Here is a 25,354-nt window from a genome sequence, read left to right as displayed (position 1 = left end):
ATGAAATACTTAGAAATCGTGCCTTTTATTTTTTAGAATTAAATTTTCCATGAAATGAAAAACTTAGAAAATTATAGAAAATCCATACTAGTTGAACTTGCGGACCGTGTTCATCTCGGCGAGCATGTTCTCTGCCGAGCGATAACAGACGTCAAGGAGGAGCTTTGATTCTACGAGGGAGAACGGCAACGGTCGTGGAAGACCGTGTTCCCTTCCTCGTAGAATCTGAGCTCTTCCTTGGCCAAGTACGGTGCCGTCCGGTGGAGAAATGCTCGCCGAGATGATCACGTAAGCAAGGTCAACTAGTACGGATGGTTATTTATTGAAACATGTTTTTGAGCTATGTGATTTCTATGTCATTTTTAGCTCAAAATCACATGATGATTTACAATAGTAAAATCACTTGATAGTTTGGTATTTTACTATTATACATAGTACATATTTCATGGTTTAGTTAGATAAATAAATAATTTTAGTTTTGTTTAAATATATTATTTTAGAAAATGTGAAATTTACACTACTTTGCAAAAATAAGTATAGAAAGTAGATGACAACTGGTACTGGATCCTCGGCCTCTCGTTCGGTTGCGAAACGACTGAGGCCAGAACTCCCTCTCATTATCTGCGGCAAGTGTAAGCAGACGATTGTGATGGAGTACTGAGTCAAGAGACAGGGACCCAACAAGGGTCGTGTTTTCTACAAGTGCCCGGATCGCGATGTGAGTTTCTTACGCATTTGATTATTATGGCTAATTGACCTACTTTTCTTGAATATTTTTGACTAAATATTTTTTGGCTCTAATTTCAGTGGGAGGGTAATGGATGCGATGGTTGGTACTGGGAGGAAGATTATGCTACATACGTGCAGAATTCGGGTGCGCTTGAGGTAGCGGCTGCTGATGATGAGGCAGTGAGCCAGCAGGAGAAGCTTATTGATATTCAACAGAAGAATGATTTGTCTATTTTAGTTGCATACGGTCACGAAATAATTATGTTACTGAAGTGCATTGTAGTTTTAGTTTGTTTAGTGATAGTTGGGATTTCTTACGTTGTAGCCAGGCTTAGTTAATTAATCAACCGTGTGTGTGTCATCTATGTTGTGTAATAAAATACTTAATTATGTTCAAGGTTTTCATAATTTGTCGTGTAATGCAGATTATGTCACGCCATTGGATGTACAATGCCGATCGCCGCTCCCAAGACTTTATTGAGGGCGTGCACTATTTCTTAGGTGTGGCCGAGGCAAATAAGCGGGATGGTTTCATGTGCTGTCCATGTGCCATATGTAAGAATTTAAAGGAATATTCAAGCTCAATGAGTCTTCATTCACATTTGCTTAAGTCAGGTTTCATGTCAAACTATATATGTTGGACTAAGCATGGAGAAAAGCGGGGTCATGATGGAAGAAGGTGAAGGAGAAGATTTAGACATTGATGACATTATTGCTCAGTATGGTGCCTTTGATGATACTACAATGGGGGAGATGAAGAAGAGGTAGCGGCAGAAGATGATCTCGGTGATGCTCTTGGTGATGCCATTCGTGATGCACAACAAGAATGCGAAAGTGAAAAAGAGAAAGTTAAGTTCGAGCGCATGCTTGAGGATCATAGGAAGTTGCTATACCCGACGGCCGAAGAGGGGCAAAAAAAGTTGGGTACAACACTGGAATTGCTATAGTGGAAGACAAAGAATGGTGTATCCGACAAGGCATTTGGGAATTTATTGAACCTCATAAAGAAGATGCTTCCGAAGCCAAATGAATTGCCCACCACTACGTACGAAGCAAAAAAGGTTGTCTGCCCTTTGGGATTAAAAATCTAGAAGATACATGCATGTCCTAATGACTGCATCCTCTACCATGGCAATGAATACGAGAATTTGGATGAATGCCCAGTATGTAAAGCAGCGCGGTATAAGATCAGGCGCGATGATCCTAGTGACGTCGAGGGTGAACAACGTCCTAGAAAGAAAATCCCTGCCAAGGTTATGTGGTATGCTCCTATAATACCATGCTTAAAACGTTTGTTCATAAATAAAGACCATGCAAAGTTGTTGCGGTGGCATAAAGAAGACCGTAAGGTAGACAATATGCTGAGACACCCAGCTGATGTGTCCCAGTGGAGAGCGATAGACAGGGAATTTCCAGAGTTTGCAAATGAGGCTAGAAACTTAAGGTTCGCCTTAAGTACAGATGGTATGAATCCTTTTGGGGAGCAGAGCACTAGTCATAGCACTTGGCCAGTTACTCTATGTATCTACAACCTTCCTCCATGGTTATGCATGAAGCGGAAGTTCATTATGATGTCGATCCTCATCCAAGGTCCGAGGCAACCTGGCAACGACATTAATGTCTATCTATAGCCATTAGTTGAAGAACTTCTAGTTTTATGGAACAAACCAGGTGTACGTGTCTGGGATGAGTACAAACAAGAACACTTTGACCTACGAGCAATGTTGTTCGTAACAATCAATGATTGGCCTGCTTTAAGTAATCTTTCAGGTCAGACAAACAAAGGATATAATGCATGCACATATTGTTTTGATGACATTGACAGTATATATTTGAAAAGATGTCGAAAGGTCGTGTACCTTGGCCATCGTCAATTCCTTCCTTTGAATCACCAAGTAAGAAAGAAAGGTAAGCATTTTAAAGGTAAGCCAGACCACCGGAAGAAGCCTCATAACCGAACCGGGGAAGATGTACTCGCAATGGTCAAGGATATGAAAGTAGTATTTGGAAAGGGACAAGACAGCGAATCTGTTCCCAAAGATGCTAAGGGACACGCACCCATGTGGAAGAAGAAGTCCATCTTTTGGGAGCTACCCTATTGGCAAGTCCTAGAGGTCCACAACGCAATCGACGTGATGCACCTGACAAAGAATCTTTGTGTGAACCTATTATGATTCATGGGTGTGTACGGGAAGCCAAAAGATTTACTTGAAGCACGCCAGGACTTGCAGGGCATGAAAGAACGAGACAACCTTCATCCAGAGAAGACAGATGATGGACGTCATTACTTAAGTCCTGCTAGCTACACGCTTAGCAAAGAAGAGAGGGAGAGCATGTTCGAATGTCTAAGCAGCATTAAGGTACCATCGGGATTCTCCTCCAATATAAAGGGTATAATAAATGTGCCAGAGAAGAAATTCCTAAACTTAAAGTCCCACGACTGCCACGTGCTTATGACGCAATTGCTTCTAGTTGCTTTAATAGGAATTCTACCTCCACATGTACGTCTAGCCACCGTGAAGCTATGTGCATTCCTCAATGCAATTTCTCAGAAGGTAATCAATTTAGTGGAACTAGCTACTCTACAGAATGATGTGGTTCAATGTCTTGTCAGCATTGAGTTGGTGTTCCCTCCATCCTTCTTTAATATCATGACACACCTCCTAGTTCATTTGGTGAAGGAGATTAGTATTCTTGGACCTGTGTTCTTACATAACATGTTCCCCTTCGAGAGGTTTATGGGAGTCTTGAAGAAATATGTGAAAGTCCGTTCTAAGCCTGAAGGAAACATCACCCAGGGCTATGGAACAAAGGAGGTCATTGAGTTTTCTGTTGACTTTATTCCTGACCTTTCCCCGATTGGCGTTCCCGAATCGCGACACGAGGGGAGACTCAGTGGTAAAGGAACTTTAGGGAAGAAAACATATATTGGCATGGAAGACGATTATTTCAATAAAGCACACTACATAGTTCTTCAGAACTCGTCATTGGTGCATCCGTACATCGAGATACATAAGGAGTTCTTACGATCCAAGTTTCTAGGGAAGACTGAAGCTTGGATTAGGCGTCAGCACATGGAAAGTTTCAGTGGTTGGTTGCGAAAAGAATGCCAAGGCGATGACAATATTGATGAGTAACTGTATTTGTTGGCTAGGCAACCATCATGGCATATCCTCACGTACCAAGGGTACGAGATAAATGGGAATACATTTTACACAGTTGCCCAAGATAAAAGGAGCACCAATCAAAATAGTGGTGTTCGCATAGATGGCACAGATCCAAATGGGAATATACAAACATATTATGGCCGCATAGAAGATATATGGGAACTAGACTACGCACCTAATTTTAAAGTCATTTTGTTCCGGTGCCAATGGGTGAAGCTGACCGGAGGAGGGGTAACAGTCGACAAAGAGCATGGAATGACAACAGTGGACCTCAACAATATTGGGTACAAAGACGAACCATTCGTCCTTGCTGCCGATGTGAGTCAGATGTTCTATGTGAAAGACATGTCTACAAAATCAAAGAGAGGAAAAAACAAAGACATCAACTCAATGATCAATGAGCTAAAGCGCCACATAGTTCTTTCTGGGAAAATAAATATAGTGGGAATTAAAGACAAGTTAGACATGTCAGAAGATTATGAAAGAAATGTCCGAATTCCACCCTTCATAGTGAAGAAAGATCCAAGCATCATGTTAAATGATGAAGACACTCCATGGTTACGACAAGATCATAACCAAGGGTCATACGTCAAGAAGAAATTCACTGTTGTGCCCACATGATACAACGATGCACTGTTGTGACATAGTTTTAGAAAGTCTATATGAGATTCAAAAATTTATGACTAGTGTTTGATAAAACTTTCTCAAATGGGAAAATAAGCTATGTAACAATTGTAGATCTTGCTGAGATGATCAAACTTGGTATTCAGAGATTTTTCATCTGAGGTCATTTAGTGTCTCATTTGAGCAAGTTTGACCAAGTCAAATTTGGTCAAATGAAAAAACAACACTTTCACTCTTGTATTATGGACTCTAAATGACTTCAAATTGAAAAATTTTGAATACCAAGTTTGTTAAAATCATCAAGATATACAATTGTTGTTTTGGTCAACTTTCCATTTGAGATAGTTTGGACGGTTCAAATTTGTGATTTTTAAATTTCGATGCCTACAAACTAGTTTTCAGAACCTTAGATTGTCTCAAATTGAAAAGTTTTGAATACCAAGTTTGTTCAGCTCATCAAGATCTACAATCCTTATATAGGCCATTTTTTCATTTGAGAAAGTTTGAACAAAATGTAGTTCAAATTTCACAAGTATGACATAGTTTTAGAAAGTCTATATGAGATTCAAGAATTTGTGACTAGTGTTTGATAAAACTTTCTCAAATGGGAAAATGAGCTATGTAACAATTGTAGATCTTGCTGAGATGATCAAACTTGGTATTCAGAGATTTTTCATCTGAGGTCATTTGGTATCTCATTTGAGCAAGTTTGACCAACTCAAATTTGGTCAAATGAAAAAACAACACTTTGACTCTAGTATTATGGACTCTAAATGACTTCAAATTGAAAAGATTTGAATACCAAGTTTGTTAAAATCATCAAGATCTACAATTGTTGTTTTGGTCAACTTTCCATTTGAGATAGTTTGGATGGTTCAAATTTGTGATTTTTAAATTTTGACGCCTACAAACTAGTTTTCGGAACCCTAGATTGTCTCAAATTGAAAAGTTTTGAATACCAAGTTTGTTCAGCTCATCAAGATATACAATTGTTGTTTTGGTCAACTTTCCATTTGAGAAAGTTTAGATGATTTAAATTTGTGATTTTTAAATTTCGACGCCTACAAACTAGTTTTCGGAACCCTAGATTGTCTCAAATTGAAAAGTTTTGAATATTAAGTTTGTTCAACTCATCAAGATCTACAATCCTTATATAGGATATTTTTTCATTTGAAAAAGTTGTAGAACAAAAATACTATATTTTCTTTATTTTTATAGGTTCAACAAAAATTTCCTGTCATTTTGGTCAAAAAACCGAGAAAAAATTGAAACATTGACGTTACAATAATGTGACAATAAATTTCCTATCGAATAATATTAGTTTTATTAATTTTAAGTTACAAATATATTTTTGCATTAACAAAATACTTAGTATTAGTAACATTTATATTCTATATTCATAAAAGAAATTAAAAACTTTAGGTTACAAAATTTTCCTATTTACAATAAATAATTATTTAATCAATAGTATTTTTTAAAATAAATATTGCAATGTATTGAAGTTGCTATAGAATTAATTAGTATTAAACAAGGAGAACAAAATCAAAATCCCAAGCATTTCCAATTACTTTGGCGGGCTGCTAAAATTTTTAGGCCTTCAGTCCCGGCCCAGGCCAGAAAACGGGACTAAAGATCCTTTAGTCCCGGCTGGTAAGCCGAGCCGGGACTAAAGGGTTGGGCGGACTTGCCCGCCCAAAAATACCTTTAGTCCCGGCTGGTAACACCAACCGGGACTAAAGATCCTTTAGTCCCGGCTCGGCTTATGGGTTGGACCTTTAGTCCCGGTTCGGCTTACCAGCCGGGACTAAAGGATCTTTAGTCCTGGTTGGTGTTACCAGCCGGGACTAAAGGGTCCCGGCCTATATATATCGAACGGTTCCTCTGTTCATCTTCTACTTTTCGATCTACAACGTCGATCTCGTCTCTGCCGCGCCCGGCCGCGTCGAGCTCTGCCGCGCCGCCGTCGTCGTCTACCCCCGCCCGGCCTCGTCGTCGAGCCCCGCCCGGCAGCCGTCGAGATCGTCTCCGCCGTACGTCGTCCTTGCGCGGCTCAGCTCGGCCCCGTGACCGGCCAGCACGCCCGCGCCATGGCCATCCGCCCCTAGCCCTGCTAGCTATAGCACTCGGCCATATTTTTTTAGATACTTTTTTAGATAGTTTTTTTAGGTAGTGTCTGATATATATGTTAGATTAAAATATATTAAAATTTAATTAGTAGTTTATTCTTAGTTTTTTAGATAGTTTTTTATATATGTTAATTAGATTTAAATGTATTAAAATTTAATTAGTACTTTATTTAGATAGTTTTTTTAGATAGTTTTTTATTATAGTTTTTTATATGTTTAGTAATTATTATTCTATCTCTCTCTATATATGTGTTAGATTTAATTTTGATTTAGTAATTCTATCTATGTATATATGTTAGGTTTAATTAGATTTAGTAATTAATTCTATCTAGAGATTCTATATGTATACATATATATGTACTTAATTATTTCTATGTGTATATATACATGCACTTAATTATTTCCATGTGTTGAGAGAGAGAGAAAATTGTATCTAGAGAGACATTCTATGTGTTATCACATGCATATCTAGAGATATATACATATGCACGTATTCTATGTGTTGAGAGAGAGAGAGAGAAAATTGTATCATTCTATGTGTATATATACATGTACTTATTTCCATGTTTTTAGATCGAAAGTGTTTTTGATTCGATTCCAAAGCCTATACCTTATTATTGTTTATCCTTATGAAATATTATGTGTTATTATATTTAATTGGATTTAGTAATTCTATATGTGTTATCACATGTACTTATGTTATGTGCCATAGTAATTCTATCTATGTGTTATCTTGAAGATACAAATGGCTGCTCCGGATGATAACTTGAATGATGACATAATGGCGGATATTATGAACGCCGGCAATGCGGATGTAGATGACACGAGTCAGTACTTTGCTGATTATGAGGATATCCTGAATATCCCGGTGGTTGAAGATCAATAAATTGTCGCGCAAGAAAATACTGGCGAGGTATATTCAATTATCTATCATCTCTTATAGATGCATGCGTACGTATATTTGTTGTTAATCGTTGTGTTTCTACTCATATAGCCGGTCTCTAGATCTACTTCAACCACCGACAAGAGTAGGAAAGTCCGAGGGCCAAAAAAGCCATTAGAGGGCCGTTTCATAATATCAGAATTCGACACCGACACCGGCAAACCATTGGGACCACATGCTCAGACATATGTCAATCAATGTGGGTTCATTGTAAGGGATAGGATCCCAGTTAGTGCTCATGAATGGAAGCAGAAGATATCCGCTCCTAATGTTAGTTTTGTATCTGATCGTGACAAGAACCTAGCTTGGAGAGATATCACTCAGCATTTCACATTACAAGCAGATGATGCTTTGAAGGAGCTAGTGAGGGATTGGACAATGAAGAAGATGGCAACATTATTCTAGAGTTGGACGAAGACATTGTATAAAAAGTTTATCTTGAAGAATGAAACGCTGAATTTCAATGTTAAGGCATTTGTCAAGTTGGAGTCCTATTGGGATGACTTCGTACAATACAAGACATCTCAAGAGAGTGAGGAACGTGTGATGAGGAATCAGCAGAATGCCCGACAGAAGCAATACCATCATCGCATTGGATCAGGTGGTTATAGGAGTGCTATTCCCAAGTGGCAGAACCTAGAAGCAGAGATTACTGCCAAGGGAATCATACCGGAAACAATAGAGAAGAACTGGCCTCAACACGTGAAGAATTGGTTCTACGCTCATGGGGGAAGCCTAGACCCAAACACTGGCAAGCTAATTTTCTGCCAAAAATTGAGAGAGCAACACAGAGACTAGCTCATGCTAGGGAAGAAGCTGATAGTGGTGTTTTTAAGCCCAACAGAGAAAAGGATGAATTGACATATGCCCTAGAGAATCCCGAACACGGTGGTCGAACAAGAGGCTATGGGGCGGTTCTGTGGCTACAAGCATTCCCAGCAGACAAGGATACCTACAGAAGCCGCCAGAGAAAGAAGGATGAGGAGGCAGACCAAATCCGTGTATTGGAGCAATTTGTTAATGAGTCACGACAAGCATTGCTTGAATCACGTGAACGAGAAAAATCTCTTGAGGCAAGAATGCAGGAGGAGATCAAGAGGCAAGTGCAGCTAGCAATGAGTCAAATGCAATCGCAATCAACGCCGGGAGTCACCATTAGCCCCGTTGGTCAGATGAAAAGCAGTTGTGCTTCCACGGAGCTGCCAGTTATTCAAGGTGACGCTGGGTTGCGCTTCCCTGTTGATGACATTACCGAGCCTCTAACAACATGTGAGCTGCACATTCCATATGGTAATAATGCATCAATCATGGTGGCTGTTGGGGTTGTATCTCCAATAGACCGAACGAAGACACCAAGAATCCATGGGTCAGTTATTCAACCTGGATATGCTAGCGTCTCGGTCGATAGAGTGCTCAAAGGTTACAGCAATGTTCCTCTTGACATTGAAGGCGGTGATGGGGAGAAGACACTAGGAGAAGTAGAGAAGACATTTATTCAATGGCGCAAACGCTTCATCATCATTCCTAGGGTGCCACCGCTTCCCCTACCTCACCCTAGGTACGAATGAAAGTGAATGAGATATTATTTTCCATTAATTTTATATTGGCTTCAAAAATAATTGACCCACAACTTGTTTTTGTAGCAGGGTCTCCCCCCAGCCTAGCCCAATCATTCATTCCCCATCTCATCACAGCGTCGTGGGGGGCGAGATGACTTCATCCCCATGGCGATCTCCAACTCCTACACCGGCCCCATTGCCTCCACAACGACCTCCAACTCCTACACCGGCCCCACCGCCTCCACAACGATCTCCAACGCCTCCACGCCGGACTCCAACACCGGCCTCATCGCCTCCATGCCGGTCTCCAACACCGCCCCCGCCCCCTCCACAGCAACGCACTACAAAGACGTCTAAGGTCCCGGTGGCAAAGAAGACCCCAAAAAAAGAGTTATTTCTCAAGAAATACTTCCTGAAAAGACTGATGAGCAAATAGCAGCTGAAGAAGACAAAAAAGTGAAAGATTTTTTTATAGATATCCAAAAGCAGAGACAAGCGAAGCTTAAGGAGAAGTCGTACTTTTACATACCACGAGATCAGCTGAGGCAGAAGGTCGAAGCTCACAAGAAAAAGATGCTTGAAGTTCGTAAGCCTCCGCCACTATCAGACTATGACCGCTCCCTCGTGAAGTCACATGATGCACATAAGAAAAGGAAAAGAGCATCAGGGAAGGATGTCCCACAGCTCAGACAACAGAAGCAACCAATGCAAAATCTTGTTGTTGCTAATGAATATGGTTCCAACATAGAAGTCTATCGACCAGACACTCTAGAGAAGTGTCGGTTCAAGACCTTAATGCTTTTTTTTGAACAAACTGGTTTAACCTTGGATCAATTGATGGGCAAAGCTCCGATCCAGAACCTGGAAGTTGATACCTGGAAGACTTATAAATTTGGCAAAAGTCTGTACAACCCTGCGGCTCTAAATGAATTGGGTACGCAAATGTACTTGCTCAACAAGTGGTACATGCAGGCGTGTGGCAGGGGTGAGCAGTGGATCTTTGTCAGATTTAGAGACCATCATTACTTCCGTAGCGATGACATCTTACATATTAGTTTCGAAGAATTGCATCAACTATACCACTTGGACGCTCTGGACAAATCAATCATTAGCTCCTTTTGTTTGTAAGTGATTCTTACTTTTATTTAATAAACTCACTTCCATGCGTACGTGTATATAATTATCCTCACATGTAACTTATATTTATATACAGATTACAGATGTCAGAGCTCCAAAGAATACAAGACACCAGTGTTGGCTTCATTGATCCTTATATCGTATTCAAAACCGATATTATTGTCAAGGAGCACTGGGTATCTGAAGCACAGACGAATATCATGAAGTTCTTCGTGAAGCAGCACGACAAGACAACAATACTTTTCCCGTACAACTTTGAGTAAGTGTTAATAATAATGTAGTCTACACATTTTATGTAATATCAATACAACTTATATGCATGTACGTGTGTGTATAAATCAATGCAGGTTTCACTTGATACTCATTGTCATTGAGTTAAACTCAAGTCGGTTAGTAATCTTGGACTCATTGAGAAAAGAGCGGGCACTATACCAAGATATGATAGACATTATCCATGGATAATTTCGATCTCTCGCGCATAACTATTATTGAATAGACTTTGCCATAATTTATTAACGATCGTACATTATTGGTCGCACAGGGTTTGGAAAGAGTTTATTCAGCAACACCGCAAGGATTGCAAGGCACCACTTAATGTAGTTGAAATACCAGTAAGTTGTACTATATATACTTCACCATGTGTTTAATTACTATATCGTACTTCAATTTACGTGTGAGATGATGAGAGTAATATTCTTCTCGTACAGTGGTGTTTGCGGCAGCAACTAGGTAATAACTTGTGTGGATACTACGTTTGTGAATTTATCATCACACACATAAGAAGAACTCCTAAAGATATCCTCAGAGTACGTATATATCAATTTTTTATTTATTTTTAAATGAATATATATATATGTATTAATACTTTTCCTTTTATTTCAAATGCAAGACTGAATGGTTGAAACGAAGGGTCATGCAAAAAGACCATCTGAAAGCAGTTCAAGAGTCAATAGCAGGATATCTTCTAGAAAATATGCTAAATCCCAACGGCGAGTTCTACTTTGATCCTAAGGAACTAATGATGTAAATTAAATGTTTATTGATATCGTTATTTTCGAGAACAAGATTATGAAAGTGTTGTATATATACATATATATCTATAATATATATAGTTTCATACTTTATTTGAATATAATAATGCTCGAGATGAGAATTAGATGTAATTATTTATATTAGCAGCGTAGAATACGTACATAAAAACATATTATATATTAAACAAATATGTGTAACTGAACTGAAAACAAATTAAACAAAAAAAAGAAAAAGAAAATGAACCTTTAGTCCCGGTTGGGGTTACCAACCGGGACTAAAGGGTGCGGCCACGTATGCTCGGCTGGAGGGCCTTTAGTCCCGGTTGGTAACACACCAACCGGGACTAAAGGTCCCTCTTTAGTCCCGGCTCGATAATCCGGGATTGAAGGTTCCACCTTCAGTTCCGGGATCGTTGTCCCGGCGCGGTAACCGAGACTAAAGGCCGTTACCGCCCGGGACAACAAGTCCATCCTGTAGTAGTGTATACAACTTTTCCAAGTGGACAAGAGAAGCTCCACAGCCGACCACTCCTCTATATATAGAGAGTACCAAAACTAGTCGTTATCCCTCTTCTTCCCACGAGATTCAAACCTGGTGGTCCAACCGGCCCCAAGGCAGTCCGACTGGACATCTCCCAAAGGTAAGAAAACGGGTAGCTAAAAGATTCTCACAAAAGTCTGGTGTACCATTGGAGAATTCTGGTGCTCATAAGCCTCAGACACATGCAAAACATCCTTGTCTGGAGCGACACTCCAGTGCATCACCGGAGAATAAACGTGCTCGCATACAAAGAAACCCCGCTCTGCACAGGGCTGGCGGTCAAACCATGCCAAGCACTGATAAGACTGTGCCTTAGAGGAGGTGCAGACCTCAGGGCAAGCTCTAGCGTTTCGGTGACCTAAAATCGACAACGTTATAAAAATTGTAGAAATAGGTTTTCAAAGAAAATCCAAATATTTTTTTGAATAAACATGCATTTAAGAATACTTAGAGAAAAATGAAACGAGTTTCCTATTGTTCCTAAAATTATGCTCTACCTTTTTTCCCTTACTTAGAATTGTCTGAATCTTACATGGTCTCATAAAATGTGAAGTTGGGCCAAATATAAAATGGAGGATGCAAACCAAGACAAACCCATATATAGTGCAACATGGATTACTACCATGCAACCCACCGTGCAAACTGCAAAAAAAAATGTTCCCTCACTAGCAATTTCTTGCTTAACCATCGAGACATGGACAGTAAATTTCCAAAAAAATAAAATTTAAGCTCTAATTGTATATTTGATAACATGCATCATGTGGTTTAACTTCCTAGTAGTTCTTCATGGGACATCATAGTGATGACATGTGAAGACTCATTGGATCATCAGTGGCGGTCGACATGCGGCTTCTCAAACTTCTGAACCGACGTCTGCGATTAAGCCCTGGATGGATACAACTGCTTCCTCATTCGTCGTTGTCGTAGGCCTACATACACACCAGGAGCATATGATCGTGCAAGGTTGTTTGGACAGTTTTTTTTAAGGGAAGTTTGGACAGGTTTGGGATACCGAACTTGGGCCAGCTTCGGTTTTCTCCCACGTGCGAACATGGGCCATTTCTAACCAATCAAGCCCACTGGGCCACGAAGTGGAACATTGGGTGCGTGCGACGAAGTGGTTAGGCGATGGGGCTGGATATTGAGCCAGCTCGGCTCGTTATGACTCGGCTCGTTATAGCTCGACTCGTTATGGCTCGGCTCGTTACGGCTTATTATACAAACGAACTAGAAGACTAGTTCGGCTCGGCTCATTAGCGAGCTCGAGCTAGCTCGTTTGGCTCGTGAGCCAAAGCTCAAAAACATAGTACATAGAGATTATAACTGTAAGTTAGCAATAAACACATCACGTGCATATTTAAAATAGAATAAACAAAATGCATATAAATTTTGGACTCATCTCACGTGAACATAATGCCGTGGAGTAGGCTGGTGGGGTGACTGGATGGGGCCATTGGATCTATTGGTTTATGGTTTTAGTGTTTAATTGTGTTGGGCTATAAGCAGAGAGATATATGGACTGTTTAAAGTTATATTGGACTGGACCGAGGGATATATACGCCAATTATAGTTGTTATCTTGTAAATTATCTTGGCTGGTTTTAACTCACGAATGATTCATGAGCTAGCTCGTTAATTAACCGAGCTGCCGCAAGTTGGCTCATTAATTAAAAATTCAAACGGCCCTAACTCGAGCCGGGCCACTGACAAGCGACCTAGCGAGTTACCAGTGTTTCGTCAGCGATGCCCGGTCCATGTCCAGCCGTCGCTGGGAGCAGAGCAGCCTCCCTCGCACGTGCTTGCCCTCCTCCTTCCCCGTCGACTCGTTCTGACCACGCCCGCGTCTCGTCTCGTCTCGTCTCACTCCCCCGTCACTCCCGCTCGCCTCGTCGACCTCCGCCGCCGTCGTCGCCGCCGCCGACGATGCCTCGTAAGGCCTCGTCGACCTCAGGTCCGTGCGTCCATCCCCCTCTCGAAACCCTTTAAACTCTCTACCGCCGGACCTAACGCTCGCCTCCGCCTCGTTAACCCTAACTCTCCCAGATTCGCGCCTCAAATGGCGCAAGCGGAAGCGCAACCCCGACGCGTCCCCGTCCAAGCCCTCCACCTCGCCCGCCGCGGCGGCGGCCGCCGACCACTCCTCCGACTCCGACTCCGCCGACGAGGACGCCGCCGCCGTCCACGGCGCGGCGGGGGACAGGGACGGGGCAGCCGGCGACGATGACGAGGCCCCCGCGGCGTCCGAGGACCCCGCCGCGCTCGGCCTCCACGAGGCGGAGGTGCTGCCCTCGGCCGAGCCCATCTCTGCGTTCCCCGCCGCCAAGCGCCGCGTGGTCAACCGGCCGCATCCGTCCGTCCTCGCGCTGCTCGAGGCCGAGCGATCCGCTTGTTCCGGCGATGTCCTGGCTGTGGCACCGCCGGCGCTAGAGAACATCTCGCACGGGCAGCTGCAGGTGCTGTCCGGGGTGCTTCCGGACCACCCATCCCTTGCGACAGACCCCAACAAGCCGTCCTTGTATGTGTGCACACCGCCTCCCCTCATGGAGGGGCATGGAGTGCCCAAGCAGTTCCAGGGTCGCCTCCATGTCGTGCCCAAGCACTCAGGTCTGCTCTCTGCGTAAACACGGATCGCTGAGCTGTGCTGGAAAAGTGCGCTAATTTAAGTAACCTATGTATTTTGGTTTGTAATTTGTAGATTGGTTCTCCCCGGGGACAGTTCATAGGCTGGAAAGGCAGGTAGTGCCACACTTCTTTACAGGCAAGTCTCCAGGGCACACTCCGGAGAAGTATGTCATGTTAAGGAATAGAGTCATTGCTAAATACTTAGAGAACCCAAGCAAGAGGCTTGCTTTTGCTGAGTGCCAGGGGCTTGTTGGGAGCACAGCTGAACTGTATGATCTGAGTAGGATTGTTAGGTTCTTGGACACTTGGGGCATCATCAATTACCTTGCGGCTGGGTCTGTGCACCGTGGCCTGAGGATGGCAACTTCGCTTCTAAGAGAGGAACCTACAGGGGAACTGCAGCTGCTTACAGCGCCGTTGAAATCAATCGATGGTCTAATTTTGTTTGACCGGCCAAAATGTAGCCTCCCAGCGGAGGACATTTCTTCGATGGCCCCATCTTCGTCGAACTCCGAGGCTGTGGATTTTGATGCTGCATTTGCAGACTTGGATGCAAAGATCAGGGAGCGTTTGTCTGAGAGCTCTTGCAGTTATTGCTTACAGCCTTTGCCAAGTTTACATTACCGGTCACAAAAGGAGGTGCGCTTCTTTGTAACATCCATTTTACTGTTTTATGTTAAATGTTTTGTGTAGAGAATCAGTATCTGTATTTTGGAAGTTGCACTTCTGTGTAGAGAATCTGTATCTGTATTTTGGAAGTTGCACTTTCATTTCACTCCTGCTAAAAGATAGGACCTTCCTCCAAGGTTTTGATTCTACATTACAGTAAGCTGCTGAGGTAGTCTTGCTTCACAATTTAGCATGTTATTGCTTAAGTTTTGGTTGACTGTGGTAGACTAAGATTTGTTGTTGAAATTAAACCCTAATTATTTCTTGTTTGGGGGTTTTGCCTACTTATTATTACTTTACTCACATTTTTTGTCAAACCTTGGATACGCAGCACATGCTGAAAACGTGTATTAACAATTTGATGTTTCTACTAGTTGATTGACTACTGTACTTGGGAAAAGAACATTTAGGGGCTGTTTGGTTGGTGCCTCAAAAAATTATGGCATGGCTTCAGGGCCCTATAAAGCAAACAGACCCTTAGTTACAAATATTATTAAGTGTCCAATTTTGATGCGATCTGGTGTCCTGTGTGACAAAAGGGTACCACAGAAGCTAAAAGGTAAGTTTTATAGGACGGCGATTAGACCTGCTATGTTGTATGGTGCAGAATGTTGGCCTATGAAAAGACGACATGTTCAACAGATAAGTGTCGCGGAAATGCGTATGTTGCGTTGGATTTACGGTCATACAAGAAGGGATCGAGTTCGGAACGATGATATACGTGATAGATTAGGGGTAGCACCAATTGAAGAAAAGCTTGTCCAACACCGGTCGAGATGGTTTGGACATGTCCAACGGAGACCTCCAGAGGCACCGGTGCGTAGTGGAATCCTAAGCCAGGATAGTAACGTGAAGAGAGGCAGAGGAAGACCGAAGTTGACTTGGGTAGAGGCAATAAAAGGAGACTTGAAAGGATGGAATATACCCAAAGACTTAGCCTTAGATAGGAGTGCTTGGAAAACAGCTATTCACGTGCCTGAACCTTGATTGCTTCTACTGGGTTTCAACTCTAGCCTACCCCAACTTGTTTGGGACTTAAAGGCTTTGTTGTTGTTGTTGTTGTTGTTGTTGTTGTCCAATTTTGATGCGAGACTATCTGTTTTTGCTGTGCAGTATAACTCTTTGAACTCCATTGGGTTTGTACCCATTTGAATGTATTATTGTGATTCCTCTGTTTTTATTTTGTGCGACAAACGTTAGCAATAACAAGTGTGTTTTAACTGGTTGAGCAGGCAGATATTTTTCTATGTTCTGATTGCTTCCATGATGCGAGATATATTACTGGGCATTCTAGCTTAGATTTCCAGAGAGTCAATGGGGATAATGATGGATCAGAAAATGATAGTGATAAATGGACTGATGAAGAAACATTGTTGCTGTTGGAAGGCATTGAGAAGTACAATGACAACTGGGATGACATTGCAGGTCATGTTGGAACAAAATCAAAGGCACAATGTATTTACCATTTTATTCGGTTGCCAGTGGAAGATGGTTTGATAGAGAATGTTGAGATACCTAATGCACCCATTCCATTTCGACCACAAAGCAATGGTTATCAACATTCAGATTCCAATGGCAGCACTTCAGGTGTTTTACATCACTAAGTTTCCCTATCAGCTGAATTCATTTTTTGTCCATTTACTGTTTAGCTTTTGGTAATTTGTTCCTGTTGTAAGTTATGGCTTAGTATTGATGAGTGTGTTCTTAGGAGCTCCAGTTCAAAATATTCAACAAGGAAATCAGCTTCCATTCATTAATTCTTCTAATCCGGTCATGTCACTGGTGAGTAGCTCCGCCCTTCTTCTTTTTTTTTCTTGTTTGGAGAACCAGTGCACCATTTATTGAACTGAGAAAAGTGGATTTGCCATTCAAGCTTAGGTGACGTAATAGAAGTATAATTTGCTATTATGGTAGTCAGCAGCACCAATGGTTGCCTGACATTCTCTTTTGACATGACATCTATATTTGCATTTATATTTAAGTTTCACTAAGCATTTTTTTGTTTAAAGTTTTATCAACAGAAATTTTTTGGAAATAAAAGCCTAAATTGCTACTTGGAGTAGATGCTCTTTCAATTTAGAACGGTAGTGTAGGTTACATTTTTGGCTTCCTGTAAGACCAGACGTCAGCATGTCCTGATTTTTTTTTATGTTCCTTTGTCCTCTAGGTTGAGTTTGAATATGAAATCATTATTCTTGCCACCATCCTTTCCCTAAACTAGATCCCCAGGAATTCCCTTACCATCTTAAGGCTAAACCTGAAAGAGGCTATATGCTATGCACTTCACTGCTTCACTACTTCATGACATAGCAATGATTTCATATTGTAAGACTGCATTCGTAGGGGCATAGGGCTATGCGCTATGCACTTCACTGCTTCATAACATAACAATGAAAAGTCAGGCTTCTGTTCGTTCTGTATGTATGCATGTATGCAGTCTAACGCTTTATAAATAATATAGGTTGCATTTTTGGCCTCTTCAATTGGACCAAGAGTTGCAGCATCATGCGCACATGCAGCATTATCTTTTTTGACTAGAGATGATGGTTCCAGGTTAGCCATCTTTATTCTTTACCTTATTATTACTGAATGCTTTAGTTCAGATACATTAGTAAATGTTTTATTACTTCAAAGTTCAAATATTCAACATTTCCTCATTCGTGAGGCAGAAATTCCCCCGTCAAGTCTACTATCCAGACCTTTCATTTGTTTCTAGTTCCTTTTTGCATTATCATGTTAGAGCTAAGTATGACTTATCTTTGCTACGCATTGAAGGGTGAGTTCAGAAGGCATGCATGCTGATGGTATGGGCAATGGTACAAATCCAAATTTTCGGAACCACAATGGTATCTGCTTTGTATTTAATACCTGCTACAGTCAATGTTGCTAGCAAAATCCTGATTAGTTCACTCGACATGAATGTTAAAAGAATCATTAATTTTCCAAACAGGTGCTTCACCATCCATTTCTCCAGAAAATGTGAAACATGCTGCCATGTTTGGTCTGTCAGCAGCAGCAATGAAGTCTAAGCTCTTTGCCGATCAAGAGGAACGTGAAGTTCAAAGACTAGCTGCTACTGTAATAAATCATCAGGTTAGTATGTGTTTCGCCATCTGATTTGCATGCACAGCTGTCTCCATTTGTTGTGACTGAGTCAAGCCGTTGATTTAGGTGTGGTAGATTTCTACTGAACTGGACCATTTGTTGCATGCTTGGCGCTGGACTTGTTTGAGTCCATTCACATCTGACTTATCGTTAGATGAAAACTGGTATTAGGTTCTAGAAGTCGGCTAAGACTTTCGGGTCCCTTGATATCTGAGTTGCCTGTTTAATTAAATTAGAAAAGCAGTCTGGCACTCCTGGAACTAAGTTTTGTTTCCTAGCCTAGCTTGATAGTATATAGTATGAATGAGCCTTTTTGCTGGATCCAAGTCAGAGTAGGGTTAAATTTTCTGGTACCAGCATGGTAGTTGTTTTGATAGACCCTTATTCACACTTACTCTAGTATGTTGTTTGCTGAGGATGGCTTATTGATATTGCAACACTCAATTTGCAGTTAAAGAGATTGGAGTTGAAGCTGAAGCAGTTTGCGGAAGTTGAGACCTTGCTCTTGAAGGAATGTGAGCAAGTAGAAAGGGTTAGACAGAGGATTTCAGCTGAACGAGTCAGGATGAGGTCAGCCCTATTAGGTCCCACCGGAAGCGGTCTACCAGGGGGCAGTAGCACCATGCCATCAAATCCAGCAGGCATGAGCCCCAGACCAGTCGGTGTGCCAGGCTCCATGCTACAGACCAGCATGCCAGCCACATATGCCAGCAACATGCAGGGGCATGGGCATCCTCAGATGCCTCAGATGCTGTTCCTACACCAGCGACCGCAGATGCTCTCGTTCGGCCCTCACCTACCACTCTCGGCCATCCAGACTCAACCATCGCCACAGGCATCAAAAATCATGTTCAACTCTGGCATGCCCAATTCGATCGCTCCTAACCACCATCAGTTGCTGAGATCGTCTTCTGGAAACAATTCTAGTGCAGGATAGGGGAATTGTTCATAAGAATTTTTTACTCAGCTTAGATTTGTCAGATGTAGCATTATATCATTTATAAACACATCACTGTAATTCATTTATGTGATGTATGTGTTTGTCATATAAGTTTTTTATTAGGTCCTATATTGTCCCCATATTGCTGCGCCCTTGTGTACCTTCGTTACCCGGTCACCTCTCCTTCCCAGTGCAGGGGAGATGCAAAATACTTGCTCCAGTCAAAATAAATTTATATTTTGAACATGATATGATTTCCTATGTATCCCTGAGTACTTATTTCATTGAATATATGTATATAATAATTCAATAAGTTTATGGTGTTATTAAGGTATTTTTTCAGAAAAAAAAAACTACAAATGGTACTCATTTTTCCAAACTAAAATATTTAATATACTGTTAATCAGAACTATAAAAGGTTCACTGTAATATTTGCCAACATTGAGTATGTATTCATGGTCATTAAGGCCTAATTTGGAAACTCAAATCCTCTTAGAAACCCCGACTTTTTTCTGGATGAGAGTCATTTGAATAAGATATTTAGTTATCGAGTAAAATGAACCGGATGTCCATTAACTTTCGTGTGAGTGTTATTTAGATCCATCAACTTTAAAACTGTATTTTTTTTTATCCATGAACTTTTAAAATGATTCACTGTAGGTCCATACCTATTTATTTAACCTTAAATCCAAACTACATTCGCAGAAAACCCTCTACCACACGCCTCACGCTAGCCAGCCTCCTTAGTCCTCACGCTCTGAGAGAGGGAGCTCGACTGGTTGGCTGATCCATGGCGGCACACGAAGGCACCAACCACGTGGCGCCGATGGAGGTCACCGTGGAGGCCGGGAACGCCGGGGAGGCCACGTGGCTGGACGACGATGGCCGGCCCCAACGCGCCAGCATGTTCTGGACGGCCAGCGCGCACATCATCACCGCCGTCATCGGCTCCGGAGTGCTCTCCCTGGCCTGAGCCATCGCGCAACTCGGCTGGGTGGCCGGCCCGGGCGCCATGCTGCTCTTCACCTTCGTCACCTACTACACGGCCACGCTGCTCGCCGAGTGCTACCGCACGGGCGACCCGGAGACGGGGAAGCGCAACTACACCTACATGGACGTCGTGCACTCCAACCTCGGCGGCGCGAAAGTCGCGTTCTGCGGCGTGATCCAGTACGCCAACCTCGTCGGCGTCGCCATCAGGCACACCATCGCGTCGTCCATCAGCATGAAGGCCATCAGGAGGGCTGGATGCTTCCACACCCACGGGCATGCTGAACCGTGTAGCAGCTCCAGCATCCCATACATGATCGTCTTTGGCAGGGGCAGATCCAGAACGGGGCTGCGCCCCGGGCTGAGCTGCTGATTCACGTTCAAAACAGTCTAATCTTGCTTCCTAGGCCTCCTTTTGTCTAATTAAGATCATAGTTTTTTAGGCTAAACACCACATATATTAAAGGGGCTACATGGACTCGCCCCGGGCGGCAGCCCGGGCCCTGGATCCGCCCCTGGTCTTTGGAGCCGTGCAGAGCGTCTTCTCGCAGATACCAGACTTCGATCAGATTTCATGGCTCTCCATCGTCGCTGCCGTCATGTCCTTCATCTATTCTTCCATCGGACTCTCCCTCGGCATCGCACAGACCATCTGTAAGTCCTTCGTTCCTTCAATCCGGCTTGTCAAGAAATATTAATTCATGGTGTCATTTCGTTGCTCAGTTCAGTTACTAAACGGTTGTTTCAACTGTTGCAGCTAATGGTGGGTTCAAGGGAAGCCTGACCGGCATCAGCATCGGTGCCGCCGTCACCTCCACACAGAAGGTCTGGCACAGCCTGCAGGCCTTCGACGATATCGCGTCGGAGTCGAAGGTGATGCAGAAGGCGACGCGTCTCAGCGTGGCGACCACGACCATCTTCTACATGTTGTGCGGGTGCATGGGGTACGCAGCGTTTGGCGACGCCGCGCCGGACAACCTCCTCACGGGATTCGGCTTCTACGAGCCCTTCTGGCTGCTCGACGTCGCCAACGTCGCCATCGTCGTGCACCTCGTCGGTGCGTACCAAGTGTTCTGCCAGCCCATCTTCGCCTTCGTCGAGCGCCGCACCGCTGCCGCCTGGCCGCACAGCGCCTTCATCTCACCGTAGTTCACCCACACCGGCCACCATATCTTTGGAGGGGACAACGGGACGCGCAGGTAGCAGGAGTAGCCGACGACCACCACCACGTCGCCGTGGACCAACGACAGCTGCCTCCCTTCCTTCAGCGCTGGAACCACTTGCGCCGACTCGTTCAGGCACCGGGAGCACTCCGCCGCGGTGCGCTTGGCCACGCACGTCCCCAGCGCAGCGGTTAGCGTGTCGTCGTCGTAGAACCAGCCGCGCCACGCGTCCTCGCGGGCCGTGGACGCGTTGGTCTCCGCGTACCACAGGAAGCAGCCGGCGCGCCAAACCGCCCCGCGGCGTTCGTGGCATCCGTCGGCGACATCCTGGGCGGCAGCGGCAAGGCATTTCAAGTAGTCGCTGGGGGAGGACCCGCGACGCTCGCCGAAGCAGAACGCGCGCGCGAAGGCGCGGTCATCGCCGACGGCTCGGTCGGACTAAGCGGCGTTGACCGTTGAGCAGGAAGGATGAGCCACTACCGAAAACAGTATAATTGCTGAGTGCATTTCATCGGGCACTCGGCAAACATATAGCACTCGGCAAAACCCAAAAAAACACTCGGCAAACTACACAGAAACACTCGGCAAACACGGACACTCGGCAAAGTACAGGCACGTGCGCTGGACGTGCGGCGGCCGTGTGACGGCCGTTGGGTGCGCCGCCCTGCCGTTAGAACTTTGCCGTGTGCCTCTAACGGACACTCGGCAAAGACAAGGTTTGCCGAGTGTTTTTTATCGACACTCGGCAAAATAATCCTGTTGCCGAGTGTTTTTTATTGGCACTAAGCAAAATAATATTTTTTTTCTCTCCTGCCCTCCAAACTGTTTCTACTGTCCACATACAACATGTGGTACTACATGTTAAAATTTGGCATATTTCTCGATATGTTTGCTATATTTAATTAATTTATTGCATTTAGAGAATTTTTTTTGTTAAAGTCAAATTTGAACTACAAGTGATTCAAATAATGGAATAAATTTAGTGGAGAAATCATATTCATGTTATTGAGTCCATTTTGGGTCCATACCCAAAAAATAAAAAGAAATTTCGAACATTTTGTTCAGAAAACACGATCACGAACGTGTGGCCGAATGATTTTTAAATTCTAAAAAAAAACAAACGAAGTCTAAAAATGACGAGATTTGTCAAGATCTCATGATATCATACGTGGAGACTGTGGAAAAAAATGAGAAGGTTTCGCACTATTTTTCACGTACGACGCTTACAAACCGAAGCATCTCCGAAGAAGAATCGGGGAGTTGAGAAGGATCTGGTCAGATTTGGAGTCAATGTGACGGTCGAATTGGGGTTTGACTTTAAAACTTTTTGTATAGGCAATAGACAACATAGATTGGTCCATGTCAAATTTTGGGAATTTTTTGGATTCGTTTGATAATTTTAATTTATTAACTGCAATTATAGAATTTTAATGGATATAAATTGAATTTGAGTTATAACTGCATGAGATAATGGATTAATATTCATAGAAAAATTAAATATGCATTGTTAAGTGAATTTGACAAGGTACTTTCAAAGTTCATCATAATAAATTTAGCAGAACACACTATGAAGAAGGAGGATGGTGCAGCATGAAATAAAAAAAAATTCCCGAGTGTTCTCTACCTGACACTCGGCAAAAAGAATAGTTGTCGAGTGTCGTATAGGGGACACTCAGCAACTTTGTTGATCCGGCCCACTGCACAGTGCCGGATGCTTTGAAAATAAAAAAAAAAAACAATGCCGAGTGCCGATGATCTGGACACTCGGCATATATTTACTTTGCCGAATGCCCAGATCAGAGACACTCGGCATACCTTTCATATGTTACCACCGGCCGTGCCCCCTGACGTACACACGCGCCCGCCCACACTCACGCACTCAAACACGCCGCTGCCCCCGCCCTATGCCCCGACCGCCGCCCTGAACCCCCGCCGGCCTCCACGGGACCCCACCGCCGCCCAGTCCGCCGCCGCCCTATTCCCTGGCCGCCGCCGCCCTCCCCCCAGCAGAGCTCCGCGACGCCATTGCCGAGCTCCGTTCGCCGTCATCGTTCTCCGCGGTTTGTCCATCTCTTGCTCAATATTCGCCTCTACTGGATTCTCCACGTCCCGGAGATTCACGCCGTGCCTTTATTTCCAAAAGATCACGGCGTGTTAGGAGAAATCGCGAGCCCGCCGGAACACTTCATCGTCACCGTCCGCCTTGTGTCGGCTGCCTCCCCCTCCGTTCTGAACCAAGCACCGAGGAGAGCCTGCCTGAGTTCGGTGAGCTTCGCTCTGTTTTGCGCCTCCTGTCTCCGTCTGTTGTAGTCCCTAGCTCGATCCCAAGCAGCGCCGTAGATGGCCATGGTGCTGCCGTGCACCTCTGCTCCGGCGACCAAGGAACAGAGAAGCAGCCCAGCGCCGTGCGTGCTTTCTTTTATCTTGTTAGCTTGTTGATCTCATCATGACGGAAATGTGCAAACTTTATCTGGCAGAACATTAGGTTCCCTGAATCTGAATGACTACATTTGTAATCTGTTTATTCAGAGTTTCAGACTCTTGTCAGTGAATGGTTGTCTGAAACTTGCATGTTGTTGTATGCATTCACGAATAGTGCAAGAAGGAATGATGGAAATGTGCAAATGTGACATTAAACATTGTTCCTATGCTAGTATAGGAATCATGTTCTACAGCATGAGACATGAATTAAACATTGCGTCTATGCTAATTTAGGCATCAATTTGTTAAGCGTGATAGAAACAGTGAGGAAAGCAAAGAAGATAGCATCACTTTAACTAGCACTCCTTTTAAAAGTAGTAAATAAAAAAAACTTTAACTAGCAGTCTATGAGTAGCATGATTTTTTATTTTTGAAAAATTCACTAGCACGACCTAGGAATGGAACCACCAGACACATCAGTAGCTTAGTGTTCTATACGTACTCCTGTAGTCATGTCAGAGTATATGGGTATGGGATTTGGGAGCGATGCTAAAAAATGGGAAGACCGTTTTTTTATAGAAACAAAATTGTTTCAAAATCCAGAGAACAATTAAGCAAAAAAATTAACCCACAGCCGCAAGACCGCAAGCCTGCAACTACCACTGAAAGCAAAAAATTGCAGTGCAACAATGGATGCCTGTGTCTCTGTGATTTGTTGGATCTGTAAAAGCTCAAATGGAAATAATGTTTGCATCATCCCATGCTGCCTAGGAGATAAGGCACAAGAACCATGCTAGCTAGCTCTTGCAATCTCCATACGTTGAAATTGTTAAAACTAGACACACATACAAGCAACATCACTTCAGCAAACAGTGATGTTGTACTATTAACTTGAGCATATTTTCATGTCAATGATTGCCATTCTTTTAATAATCTTGCTATACACTTACTGACCTGATGCATTTGGCTCTCTATTATTTTCAACTTGTAGGTTTTTGCCGCCGCTCCCTGCCCCGCCCTGCCGCCTGGTTCCGCCTTGCCCTCCCGCCGCCTCACAACTTGTCGTCGTTTTGCAAGGTATAAGATGTGTATGTGGTTGTCGGTCATCGTGTCGTTTGTTGCCGGGTGTATGTGGTTGTCGGTCATCGTGCCGTTTTATTTGTTGCAGGTTTTGGAAACCTCCCCGTGCAGGGGAGGTGCTACCAAAATTTAGATTTGACATTATTATGTTCCTTTTATTACAGGCAGTGTTCACCTAAACAGATTAAACGGCCGTTTAAACGGCCAGTAAACGGTGGTAAACTGTTTTGTTTAGGGGGTAAACGAAAATTAAACGGTTGACCGTTTAAACGGTCAAAAAACCGAAAAAAACGGCCTAAACGGAACGGAGATAAACAACATTAAACGGGCTAAACAGCTGTTTAAACGGCCGTTTCGACGAACACGAGGTAAATCTAGTTCAGTTTTATATGGATAAATTTGTATACTTAAATTTATTATATTTATAAATGTGTACACTTGATATGTTACATGCATAAATATCTATATTTGGTTCTTTTCACATGCATAAATATATATACATACCAAA

The 25,354-nt window shown here is 43.2% G+C and overlaps 1 protein-coding gene and 1 pseudogene across 3 annotated transcripts in view; both read left to right on the top strand.

Annotated features, from left to right (window-relative positions):
- The window catches only part of LOC136486473 (SWI/SNF complex subunit SWI3C homolog), a 112,701-nt gene extending 93,254 nt beyond the window's left edge, over positions 1 to 19,447 (top strand). The window contains exons 2-10 of one of the 3 annotated variants that reach the window (XM_066483374.1): positions 13,777 to 13,807; positions 13,900 to 14,460; positions 14,552 to 15,117; positions 16,380 to 16,734; positions 16,856 to 16,929; positions 17,609 to 17,700; positions 17,923 to 17,993; positions 18,098 to 18,240; positions 18,704 to 19,447. In XM_066483374.1, coding sequence (XP_066339471.1) covers positions 13,780 to 13,807; positions 13,900 to 14,460; positions 14,552 to 15,117; positions 16,380 to 16,734; positions 16,856 to 16,929; positions 17,609 to 17,700; positions 17,923 to 17,993; positions 18,098 to 18,240; positions 18,704 to 19,189 — 2,376 coding nt within the window. In that variant the 5' untranslated portion in view covers positions 13,777 to 13,779 and the 3' untranslated portion in view covers positions 19,190 to 19,447. Of the gene's footprint in view, positions 1 to 13,648; positions 13,808 to 13,899; positions 14,461 to 14,551; positions 15,118 to 16,379; positions 16,735 to 16,855; positions 16,930 to 17,608; positions 17,701 to 17,922; positions 17,994 to 18,097; positions 18,241 to 18,703 lie in introns of those variants that run through there. The other 2 variants (XM_066483375.1, XM_066483373.1) reach the window with 2 other exon arrangements.
- Positions 19,448 to 19,982: 535 nt separating this feature from the next.
- Positions 19,983 to 21,331, top strand: LOC136488372 (amino acid permease 3-like; annotated as a pseudogene).
- Positions 21,332 to 25,354: the final 4,023 nt, after the last annotated feature.

Source organism: Miscanthus floridulus, chromosome 10 (assembly GCF_019320115.1).
Source record: "Miscanthus floridulus cultivar M001 chromosome 10, ASM1932011v1, whole genome shotgun sequence".
Taxonomy (NCBI): Eukaryota; Viridiplantae; Streptophyta; class Magnoliopsida; order Poales; family Poaceae; genus Miscanthus; species Miscanthus floridulus.
This window is presented reverse-complemented; position numbering and strand designations above follow the sequence as displayed.